We start from the raw sequence: 12132 nt of genomic DNA, 5'->3' as shown, positions 1-12132 counted from the left end.
TAAAGATATATTTCTATGCTTTCTTCTAGAAACTTTATTATTTTACCTCTAACATTAGGTCTAAATTTGGATCTTTTGTTGTTGGTATGAGGCAGGAATCAAGTTTTATTTGTTTCGATGTAATATCCAGTTGACACAGTACCATTTGTTGAGGACACCTTCCTTTCCCTATTTGCTTATACTATCCCTTTGTCATAAACTAGGTGACTATATGTGTGCTTTTCACTCAGTATAATTCCCTTGAGATGTATTGAAAGTGTCGTGTGTATTAATAATTCACTTCTTAATGTTGCAGAGTAGTATTCCATGTTGTGGGTGTATCACAGTTTGTTTAACTATTCACCTGTTGAAGGACATTGGAGTTGTTTCCAGTTTTTGTCTCTCAGGAATGAAGCTACTATGAATTTTTGAGTACAGGTCTTTGTGTGAACATGAGTTTTCATTTCTCTGGGATAAATGCTCAAGATACAATTGCTGGATCATATGTTAAGTACATATTTAGTTTTGTAAGAAATGCCATACTATTTTCAAGGATGACTACCATTTTACATTTCCACCAGCAATGTATGATGATCCAGTTTCATCCTCAACAATATTTGGTAGTACCATGATTTTTTTTTTCTTTTAGCCATTTGGAGAATTATGTAATGATATTTCTTTGTGGCTTTAATTTGCTTTTCCCTGATAGCTAATGATGCTGAATATCCTTTTATGTGCTTATCTTTTCATTTGCCGTCTTTACACAATCTTCCTCTTCGGTGTTTTTTTGGCCATTTTCTAATTAGATTATTTATTTTTTCTGTTGAGTTTTGAGAGTTCTTTGTATGTTCTTAATACAAGTCCTAGTCATTGCTTTTTAAGACAGTAAATACATTTATTAACCTGTTTTCTTCATCCTTACTTCCCATTTTCCACTACTTCTTTCTAAATTAATTTCTTTTTGCTGAAATGTAAACTCTAAGAACTTTGAAATAGTTTATCTGGATATAATATTTTGCTTAAAAGTTTTTTTCTTTTAAAATTTAAAAAATATTTCCCTACAATCTTTCATATGGTGTTTTGTTTTAATGGTGAAAGAGCAGTTTATTAGAAGAAAAAGTACACTTTAAAGAGGTAAAAGTAGGCTTGAGCAGAAGGCAGTGGCTCAACAGCCATTATTAGAAGAGAAAGTATATTTCCAAAGGATTAGTAGCAGGCCGTGGATCAAATGCTCAAAGGCCCAAAGGACCAAGGACCAATGGCCAAGGGCCAAGGGCCAACTATATGGTGTTGAGAAGTCAGTTTCAATCTTGTTTTATGGATTTAGCTTTTATTTTATTATTTTATTTTATTTTATGTTTTATTTTATATTTTACTTTATATTTTATTTTATTTTATTTTGGAATATTGGGGAACAGTGTGTTTTTCCAGGACCCGTCAGCTCAAGTCAAGTCATTGTTTTCAATTTAGGTGTGGAGGGCGCAGCTCAGTGGCCCATGTGGGAATTGAACCGGAGACCTTGGTGTTGTGAGCACTGCACTCTAACCAACTGAGCCAACTGGCCTGCCCTGGATTTAGCTTTTATACTTTTTTCTTTCCTATGATGTTCTTACATTTCATTATATTGGGTGTAGGGGTGGATTTAGTAGTACAGGCAGTACTTGGAGGTCTTACATTTTTGTTTAATTTTTTCATGTTACTTCTTCATTATTTCACTTACGTTTACTTTTCTTAATTCTCCATGGGTCCTAATAGATAAATGTTAATATTTCCATTCTCCACATCTTATTTATTTCATTATTTGTATCTCTTTATTCCTTTCTATTGCCTTCTGGTAAGGTTTTTCAATCTGATTTTCCAGGTCACTAATTTGTTCTTTGGTTCTCGCTGCTCTATTCTGTCCATCTATTGGATTCTTTGTTTCACTAATAATATGCTTTATTCTTAGTACCCATTTGATTCTCTTTTATAGCAGTATATTCTTGCTTCTTATCTCTAATATATCCTCTCTTATTTCTTTGAGAGAATACTTATTAAGCTTAAGCTGTGGTTCACTCTGTTCCATTTTTATGCTTCCTCTGGTAAAAGATGTTGTCATTTGTAGTCTTTGTTTCAAGGTGTTTGTGCTTTTAATTTTCTTTTCTCATGAGTTTACTTTACCTTCTGTTGTCTTGGAACATCAGCTGATTTGGCTAGAGAGTCCGCCTGGAAGGAGGGCTGAAAGTTAAGACTTAGGCCTTAGCTTGTGTGCTTCTAAGTGAGCTTAGGATGTGTGTGCATGTGCTTGCATTTGCGTGCACACACCTGTGTGAGGGCAGGGAGTCTCTGTGCCACAGTTTGGGATCATCTTCACAGGAAAATACAAGATCTCAGATGAGAGTTTCCTTGACATCCTTCACCCAAATCTGAAGATTTGTCTTCGTCTGCACCCATCCTTTCCATTGTCTCTTATTAAAAATCGTATGTTTCTTCTCTTCCTCTTTAGGTCTTTAAGCCTACTCTTTCCGAACTATCCCTTCATTCCTTGTTCTCTTTCAGCTTCTTCCCTGTATTTCTTACTCTTATTAGAATCAGATTTATTGAAGGAATTGTCTATTTTCACTGTTCCAATTTTTTTTCTTCCTTCTTGTATGTAAGCAGTCTTCTGTCCCCAGCATTCTACTGAGAATACCATGATGGTCTCCTTATTGCTCAATCCAAGGGTCACTTTTCAGTGCAACCCTTTACTCTCTGTAGTATTTGTTGCTGTTGACTAGTCCTTTCTCTCTAAACATTTTTATTTGCCACTGTTTCTCCTACTGCCCTCCTCTTACATGTTGGTGTTCCTTAGTGTTCTGCCTTAGGCAGCTGTACGATGTCCGTTGCTGATCCTATCATTTACTATGGCTATATAACGATGACTCTGAAAGTTATATCCCTCTTTCAGATTTCTTTCTTGAGCTTTCTATTTGTAATATGTAGCTGCCTATCTGACTAGTTAACTCTATGAATATGTTTGACACTCCATGAATAGCCTTCCCTGACTGCTCTCCTATCCTAAGCTCATGTTTGATGCCCTTCCACTTTGTCCCCATGACACCCTGAATTTGCCCACTAAGATTTCTTCTTTCCCCCACGAGAGTGCAAACTCTGTGAAGGCCTGGATTGTCTTTCTTTTCCATTGTTTCCCTAGTACCTGGTAGTAGCTGATGGTTAATATTTAGTAACTATTTATTTGTATGAATGACATTCAAACATCTCTCTCCTTTCCTAGTGTCAAATATTGGTACAGATGGAATGCTTGGTTTTCCACAAACATCTCTTCTGCAACTTATTATAAAAAGAAAAAATGGTATTTCTATGGATGCTGCTGTGAAATTTATAAAATTAGCTTTCACCTATGAGGAATGGAGTTTATTTGAATCATCAGCTGGGCAGCTTATTGATTTTCTCCAGGTAATATATGCAAAACCATTAATTTGTTTTATTAGGATGATACTGAATTACTAATTAACTTATGGGATATAATTTTCTTAGAGACTGGATGATCCAGAGTCAAAGAAAGCAGAGAAGGATTTAACTCTTCTTATTGCAATAGAACCTTTAATCAATGTAAAGAGGAACAAAGGTTTGATTTTTCCTTTGGAAAACTACAGAGAAGAACAGTCAGCGTTTAACATTAAAAGAACTGCTTTTCATGGTGAGTATTTATTTGCCTTTTTGAATAATTAGTATAATTTTATCTGATAAAATGGGCTCTTTATGGGTGAGGTGAGAGAATGTTCAAGGTAGTGGGAGCAGGAAGTGCAAAGGTCCTGAGGTGAGCATGTGCTTGGTTGTTGAGGGAACAGCAAGGAGGCATGTATTAGTGGAGTGCACTGGTGGTGATCATAGAATCTGAGAATGTGGAGGAGATGAAGTCAGAGAAATAGCCGGGTGCCAGATCTTGCAGGATCCTAGATATCATTTGTGTCATTTTTGTACAATTGCTATATTTCTGTGCCTTTTCTATTTGAAATTTTGTAATTGATTTTTTTTTTTTGGTTTCATTTTCCTTTACTTTATGAATTGAGAATCTTGTATGAAGACTTACGGATATTCAGAAGACATTTTCCATTTAGCAGCAACCTTGTATTCCTGTGTCTGCACCTCTCCCCAGGTGAAATAACAATGTTGGATAATTTTTAAATGGATTGAAAGAGGCTATTGTACCTCATTTATAGTCTGATTTAAAATATCACAAGAATTGCACCTTACCAAAATTCTGTATTTTGTAATCATCAGAATAAGAGATTGAGTTATATCCTGACTTGTAATTTTAAGTCTCTTTTTATTATTGTCATCATTTTGAGTCTCAGTCTTACTTTTTGGGAAATTTCTAGGCTAGCTATATTTCTAATAATGAAATGAGGCAGTGGTTTTAATGAAGAGTTAATATTCTTAATGAAATACTGCTTTTCAGTCCGTAAGTACAAAGTCTGTTTATTATTTGGAGTCCCTTTGCACACAATGGCCAGTATTTAGCAATGCCTTTTTTGTGGGTATGAATGTTTAAGTAAAACTAATACAGCACTGGTTTTAAAACTGAATGCCAGGGATCCCCAGTTTTCTCTGAGTTTCCTCAGGAGCCCAGATTTCATAGTAATACCCTAATCTGTTTTTATTAGTTGAGATTCTGATGGAATTTCATTTGAAAGTTTGATTTTACTGTTATAAAGAAGTTTGAAAACCACAATTATAGAACACTGTGTATTAACTTTTGTTCAAATAAGTAACACATAGTAAGGGAATTGAGAAGTTCTACTGTTATAGTATTTTCTATTTCTTCTGGGTTTATTCAATTATGTTATGATATGTGACAGTTACTTAATTTTTGAAAGAAAAGTATTTGGTAGCAAATATAACGATTATAGTGGGAGAATTAAACCAAAAAATTTCAATCAAGGCTGAAAAGAGCAAGGAATTTTCAGCTATCTGCTTTTTAAAAAATCATGCATGTCTTAATTTAGTGCAGTTCAATTCAAGAAACATTTATTCATCTCTGTTATGTTCCCAAACACTGTACTAAGGTGCTACATATACAAATTAAATCCTAGAGGTGCTCCAAAGGAGCTTAAAGTTTCATGTGTTATAATCATAAACTTGTTATCTTTCTAGATCAGATATAATGAGTAACTTTACATTTCTTTTGAAAAAAGTCAAATAACTCATTCTGGTTCATCTATTGACACCAATGTGACATTCTGTTTAGTTTCTTCAAGTCTCTTATCCCTGGTCTGTTTAGTTTCTTCGTGTCTCTTATCCCTGGTTTATATCCTTTCCCAACTTCTATTCCCTCTTCCCTTGCTAGTTCAACCCTCCGCCTTGCACCCTTCCCTATTATTACGATACAGATTAAAAAAAAACATTTATTGGGGAATATTGGGGGACAGTATGCTTCTCCAGGGCCCATCAGCTCCAAGTCGTTGTCCTTCAATCTAGTTGTAGCGGGTGCAGCTCAGCTCCAAATCCAGTCACCATTTTCAATATTTAGTTGTAGGGGGCGCAGCCCACCATCCCATGTAGGAATTGAACTGACAACCTTGTTGTTGAGAGCTGGCGCTCTAACCAACTGAGCCATTCGGCCGCCCTATAATACAGAAATTTTAAAAAGAAAGAACTATATAAACATTTCAAATTTGGATAGAACTAATTGGTTTACATACTTGCCTAAAAATGTTTGAGACTTTTCTTCTTAGAGAGACAGAAGTAGCCTAGAGCATTTGTTAAGAGTAAGGTCTCTGGAGTTAGACTTCATGGGTCTGAATCCTGGCTCTGCTATTTTCTGTCATTTCATCTGGGGAAAAGAACAATCATCTTGTGCTTCAGCTTGCTCATCTGTAAAGTGGGGATGATAGTAACAGTAAAGTGGGGTTGATGAGATAGTACTCCTCTCATAGGTTGTTATGAGGATGAAATGATTTGGTATATGTCTTAGTCTGTTCAGGTTGCTGTAACAAAAATGCCACTGGGTGACTTCAACAACAAACATTGATTTCTTATAGTTGGGGAGGCTGAGAAATCCAAGATCAAGGCACTGGCAGATTTGGTGTCCGGTCAGGGCTCGCCTCCTGGTATATAAATAGCTGTCTTCTTGCTGTGTTCTCATTTGATGAAAAGACAGTGAGAGACTCTGGGGGTCCTTTTTATAAGGGGACTAATCCCATTCATGAAGGCTTCACCTTCATGCCTAATTAACTCCTACAGTGCCCACCTCCTAATGGGATCATGTTGGGAGTTAGGATTTCAGCATAGGAATTTGAAGACACAAATATTCAGTCCATTGCAGTATATACTGGGGATGCCAAAAAAATGTATACAAGTGGCAACTTTGGTCAACGTTGCTCAAGCAGTAGTTTGCTGTAATCAGAAGTGTCTGGACGCTGATGGTAACCACTTTGAGCACCTCTTGTAATTGCAGAAGTCAAATGTGACTTGTATTCATCTTTTGTTATCGGTATATATTGAGTATTACAATTTTTATAGTTTCTTTCTTTCTTTAAATGTGTATACATTTTTTTTGGCACGCTTTGTATAAAGCTCTTAGAATGTTGCCTGGCACACATTAAATGTTATATATCTATATGTCTTATTATTCTTATCAATTCACTTTGCCACTTTTATTTTCAGGAAGTTCAGCCTGATAAAGAAATCGTTGTGGATGTGATAATGTTCCTATGGCAGAAATGTAAATTAGGAATTCAGCGGATCAATATACCTAGAAATGACTATACAAAATTCATCCAGAAAATCAGTACTGATAAAGTATTGCTTTTTGTTTCCTTTCACATGTTTTTTTGTTATTATTAACTTAAATTGTGATACACATTTCAAATCTAAATTTTCCCTATTTATCCGCCTCCATAACTACTGTTTTCTAAAATGTATTGCTGAGTTAGCTTTTAAGTCTACTCCCTGTACATCTGCCCCAATTTAGTTTTGGGGAGTGGGGAGTTGTTTCAGGTTTCCAAGGAAGGAATATAGTGTGTCTAAAGTCACATGAGCTTGGATAAATTTTTGAGAAGGTTAATATTAGAAAATACAAATAAATAAGGAGTTTAAGGGCCTTTTTCTGCAATGATACATTTCGACTATTTTAAAGAGCTACTTCATGGGAAGGAAAAAGTTGAGTAAGTGAATATTATAATCCGGAAACTTAGGAGAAAATATTTTAGCAACAACACAGTCTCCTGTGATGCCGAGGCCCCCTAAGATTTGCTACGTTAGGATTCATGGGCATGATTTTGTCATTTACTCTGATGAAGTAATGATGTATGTGCATAAATATTGTTTTCTTATCTTAGCTCCCAAAGTGTGATGGCTAATTTTATGTGCTACGCTTTGGGGATATAGGCATGAAAGACAGTGTTTGAGGCACCTTTCGTAAAACCTGAAACACCTTTCCCCCTCACTATTTTTGAGGACTTTGATAGTGATCATAACAGCCCCTTTTAGAAAGGGAAATGAGAATTTCGAGGATAGTCTTGACTGATGTAAAAAATCTTCACTGATATTTAAAAATAACGTGATAAATTTTCCATTATGGCTATAGATATGCAGACCATGAGCTTAAGTGAATCTTCTTTATGAATTTACATAAACATACTGATTATTAAATATAATTGGAACATTGAACTTTATACCATTTATAATTAAGATGCACTAATAAGGTGGGGGTACCTGTATAACCTTTTCATATGATTAGAAGATGGAGATTTTAAGGAAGTACTAAGTTTTGAACAATGTGACTCTTTCTACAATGTAGTATACTTTAATTTGATTTTGCTTTATATTTTCTCTTTTTAGTGGGTTTATCTTCTGTGGCAGATAAATGAAGTAATTAACTGCTGTAAAATGGAAGACATTGACATTGTGGTGGTGGCAGAGGTCACATTACGATTAAGTGAAATATTGGAGTCTTTAGGAAACCCAAGAAGAAAATTTAAAAAATCTCTAGGTAAAATATTGAATGAAAATGATGAGATTATATGTATCATATAATATATATATATATATATATATATATATATATATATATATATACACATACATGAATATGTAAGTTTAAATTTGCATACAGGATAACTTCTGTTAATGGAAACTAGCTATTTCAGTATTGTGATTCATTGATGACTTACAATCAGAGATTAGAAATAAAATAGGTTTAACCAAGTGCATTTTAAAAAATGGTTATGTGCTTTTTGAGTCAATGGCAGATGAAACTCTGTCTGCTCATGTATTTCCCTTCTCCATTCCTCGTCACCACCTACTCACCCCCTACCCCATCCTTCCTTTTTTCCGTGCTTTCCTCCTTTTACTCCCTTTGTACTTCCTTCTCTTCCATTTCATGATAGAGTGTATGTTTCTGGAAGGAAGAGAGCATGTTTTGATCACCATTATATTCTTGGCTCTCCGCAGATTCCCAGCTCTGCCCAGCCTGTGTGGTGAGCGTGGCTTTGCAGATGGAGTGTTAGAGCCATGGTTCTCAAACTTTGATTGGTACAAACATCACCTGGAAACTTGTTAAAAACACAAGGCCCAGGCCCTATTCCACTTCAGCTAGCCTGGGTCTTTCTAGTCTTTGTCAGCTTACTAGGAGATTTTGATACGCACCGAGTTTGAGGACCACTGGTTAGAGATGCCTGGCTTTGTCTTACATAATCAATGGCCTGAAGTCATAGTCTTTGAAATGTGTTGTCTTTAGGTGATTTTACCTTTTTAAAAACTTGTATTATGCAGAATTTCAAATGTAAAGTAGAGAGATGAAATAAATCACCCTGTATACATCATCCAGTACTAATAACCATCAACATCTTGTCAATCTTACTTCATCTCTCTCTGCAACACTTTCTTTTTTCCTGAAATGTTTTAAAGCAAACATCATGTCAGTTAACCGGCAAATACTTAAGTGTTTTGTGTGTGTGTGTGTAGTGTGTGTGTGTGTGTGTAGTGTGTGTGTGTAGTGTGTGTGTCTGTCTCTCTGTCTGTTGGTTTAATGTGTATATATTTTATAATATAAAATTATTATTAGTGTACCTTACATAATTAGTGAAAATTTCTATGTCTCTGATTGTAGCAAAAATGTCTTCCGTTGGTTTGTTCCAATCAAGATCCAGATGAGCCCGCACATTTTATTTTCTTACATGTCTGTTCAATCTCCTTTTCTAACCTATAACAGTTCCTCCTCTCCTTTACCCCTTCTTAAGCTTTTTATTTTTTGAAGAAATGGAGTCATTACCCTGTAGGATTCCCCACATTCTGAATTTGGTTGTTTGCATCCTTGTGGTGTTGACGAATTTGTTTCTCTATCTGGTAGTCAGATCTGGAGGCTTGCTTAGGTTCCAGTGATATTGTGTGCAAAAGGATTCTTATCGATATCTTATTTTTTTTGGCAAGATCGTTCATGGGTGGTGCTATTTATCCCTCTTGCATTGAATCAGGAGACATATCATGCCTGGTTGTCCCACTTTTTGTGGTGTAAAGACTTATCAGTGAATTCAGGTGTGGTTAGCCTGCCCTTTTTCCTAGGTTGGTTTCCCCAGAAGTAGACTCTGAGACCAGGAGGTGAGTGAAATAATTTACCTGGGATATTATACGGGGAAGCACCGTGGTGGAGTAGAGAAGTGAGAAAGAGAAGGAAAAGCAACAAATACGAAGTGCAGTAAGTTAATGAGAAGGCTAGGTGAGTTCAGGACTTATTCCCATGAGGGACCCCTCGGAAACTGTATAGAACATGCCTCAGAGAGCTAGGAGGTTAAGATATTTATACAACTTTTACATGTCATTGGTTGAAGGCTACTGGAGGGAGTGGCGATGCGAAGCCAAAAGGGGCTTCAAAACTTACCATTCCTTCCACATTTATTATATTGAGTTCTTTAATGAAGAACTTACTTCACTAGCTATTTGGTTACTTTGGCTATTTTTGATTAAGTGGTAGACATTATATTTGCTAAATATTTTATAGAAATAATTTGAGGCCGTAGATGATATTATCTTCTTCCAAAGAAGATTCATACTTGTTTTTACTAGATGCACAGAGGCACTAGTACTCCAGGATTCCATTATTCCAATTTGAGAGATTAAGATAAGTTGTTGAAGATGCTCTCTCTTTGAAGATCTATTTTCAGTTTACCCTAACTCCTGGGATGCAGCTCCTTCTGGCTTCTCACCCTTGGTGGGCCCTGGATACCAATCCCTGTTGCTTTAGCCCTTCAAAGCTGTCAAAATTACCACTCAGTTTCTCAGCTTCCCTCTCCAGAATTGACAGAAGTCCCCAGTGGGAAAAGTATCTCTAATGCCATTCTGTACTCCCTGGGCTGTCTTCCCAAGATCCTGGCCCTATATTGATTTTTTCATTATCTCTTGGCTTGCAAATGAAACAAAACTGTACTTTCCAGTTTTTCTAGTCTCTAGCCAGGAGAATTTTTCCAATTACCTATCAAAAGGTAAAAGGCCCAATGATTACTTTTTTAAAAAGTCTCTTTCTTACTCAATTTTATTGTTTTGTTTACTAGTTACTTTTGGGAGACTTTTGTTTTGTTGTGTTTTATACTGTTTGATTATAAGTGGGCTAAATACAACCTATTGTATTGATTTTTTTGTTAAAACATTTTATTTCTAAAGAACTAATCCATATTGGAGCACAATCCATTTATAAATTTGGAAACTTCTATACTGTGTTTATATAATTAGGGGTTGTCCCTATTTAGATACATAAATTCTTACAATTTTTCCAACAGTGCTACTCTCATCACCTTTTTAGCACATTACACGTAAAGTACAAGTCATTCTTGTATGTTAATGATGGCAATCTGCTTCAAAATGTTTATTAGGCTATTTATTCAGTAAAACATTGCTTAGTTTAAATTATTGGATAGACTTTAAAATAGGAAACTAGCATATTTATAATTTATATTCCTCTAATTCACACCAGGCTTCTGTAATATTTGTCCAAATTAATAAGACTTCTATATTGCTATTTTCTGAATGCTTTTAAATGGAATTTATGGGAGGAAGACCAAATTCATTACCATATGTTACCTTGTTGATAATCAAGAGTCCCATACTTACCCGGCAGGGGAGATACCATGATCACAACGGTGGTTTTCCCAGGGCGAGGCTTATCCATTGCACTCCGGATGTGCTGACCCCTGCGATTTCCCCAAATGTGGGAAACTCGACTGCATAATTTGTGGTAGTGGGGGGCTGCGTTCGCGCTCTCCCCTAATTAAAAAAAAAAAAAGAGTCTTGATTTGGTTTGTTGTATTGCAAGATGCTTTTAAATTAACTTATATAAAGAAAAAAATTAATTATGTGGAAGAAACAATTTGGTATTTAGTCAACTTATAAAATGTTGAATCATTTCTAAAGTCATGGTAATTAAAAAGATAACTAATTTAGTATAACTTTTTTGTGATTATGATTCACTGCTATATTTTCATTTTTCTCTTTCTTCCTTTTCTTTCCTCTGGTCCTTCCTTCTTTCTCTTTGTTTCTTCATCTCTCCTCCTCTCTCCTCCTCCTCTTCCTACTTTTCCTCTTTTCATTCCTCCTCCTCCCTCTCTCCGTCCCTCCTCCTGCTCCTCCTCCTCCTCTTCCTCCTCCTCCTCCTCCTTCTTCTTCTCTCTCTCTCTTTTTATTTAGAGACATCTTTAAGAAAAGGGAATGATGAATCCCTTAGGACTCCAAATGGGGGCCTGGAAATTCTTCCGATATTAAAGGTATTGCGAAATATTTTTAAAACTATAGTTAAAGACGTGTTTTAATTTTCAAATAATATTAAATTTGTAAATATATAATGGTTAATTATAGAAATAATTTTGAATATTTAAAATTTGAGAATTTATGGAGCATTTTTCTACCTTTTGCTGTTACTCTAGCAAAAAATCCAATCAGTTTTAAAAATAAGCTAGGTGAAGTATCTTAAAAGAATTTATAGTTATATTGCATTTGATATTTGAATATGTGGTGATTTATAGACTTATAGAGCAGAGATATCCTATTCAGCATATGCCTGTGACAGATGAAATGAGTTATTACCTGTTTAAAATGCACTTAGAACAGTCCCTGGCACATGGCAAGTTCTCAGTGAGTGTTGACTTAAGAATGAAAGGAGGTGATGGAGATAAATGGCCA

At 35.4% G+C, this 12132-nt stretch overlaps 1 protein-coding gene across 1 annotated transcript in view; it reads left to right on the top strand.

Moving 5' to 3' along the window:
• CFAP54 (cilia and flagella associated protein 54) overlaps window positions 1-12132 on the top strand; it is a 249277-nt gene that overhangs the window by 34854 nt on the left and 202291 nt on the right. Inside the window, exons 10-15 of the mRNA XM_081060278.1 lie at window positions 3233-3414; window positions 3496-3658; window positions 4032-4117; window positions 6628-6762; window positions 7804-7954; window positions 11641-11717. Of these exons, the coding sequence (XP_080916404.1) occupies window positions 3233-3414; window positions 3496-3658; window positions 4032-4117; window positions 6628-6762; window positions 7804-7954; window positions 11641-11717 (794 nt within the window). The remainder of the gene's footprint in view (window positions 1-3232; window positions 3415-3495; window positions 3659-4031; window positions 4118-6627; window positions 6763-7803; window positions 7955-11640; window positions 11718-12132) is intronic.

Source organism: Rhinolophus hipposideros, assembly GCF_964194185.1.
Source record: "Rhinolophus hipposideros genome assembly, chromosome: 9".
NCBI classification, from domain to species: Eukaryota; Metazoa; Chordata; class Mammalia; order Chiroptera; family Rhinolophidae; genus Rhinolophus; species Rhinolophus hipposideros.
Note: the sequence above shows the minus strand (reverse complement) of the source record. Positions and strands in the feature narration are given on the sequence as shown.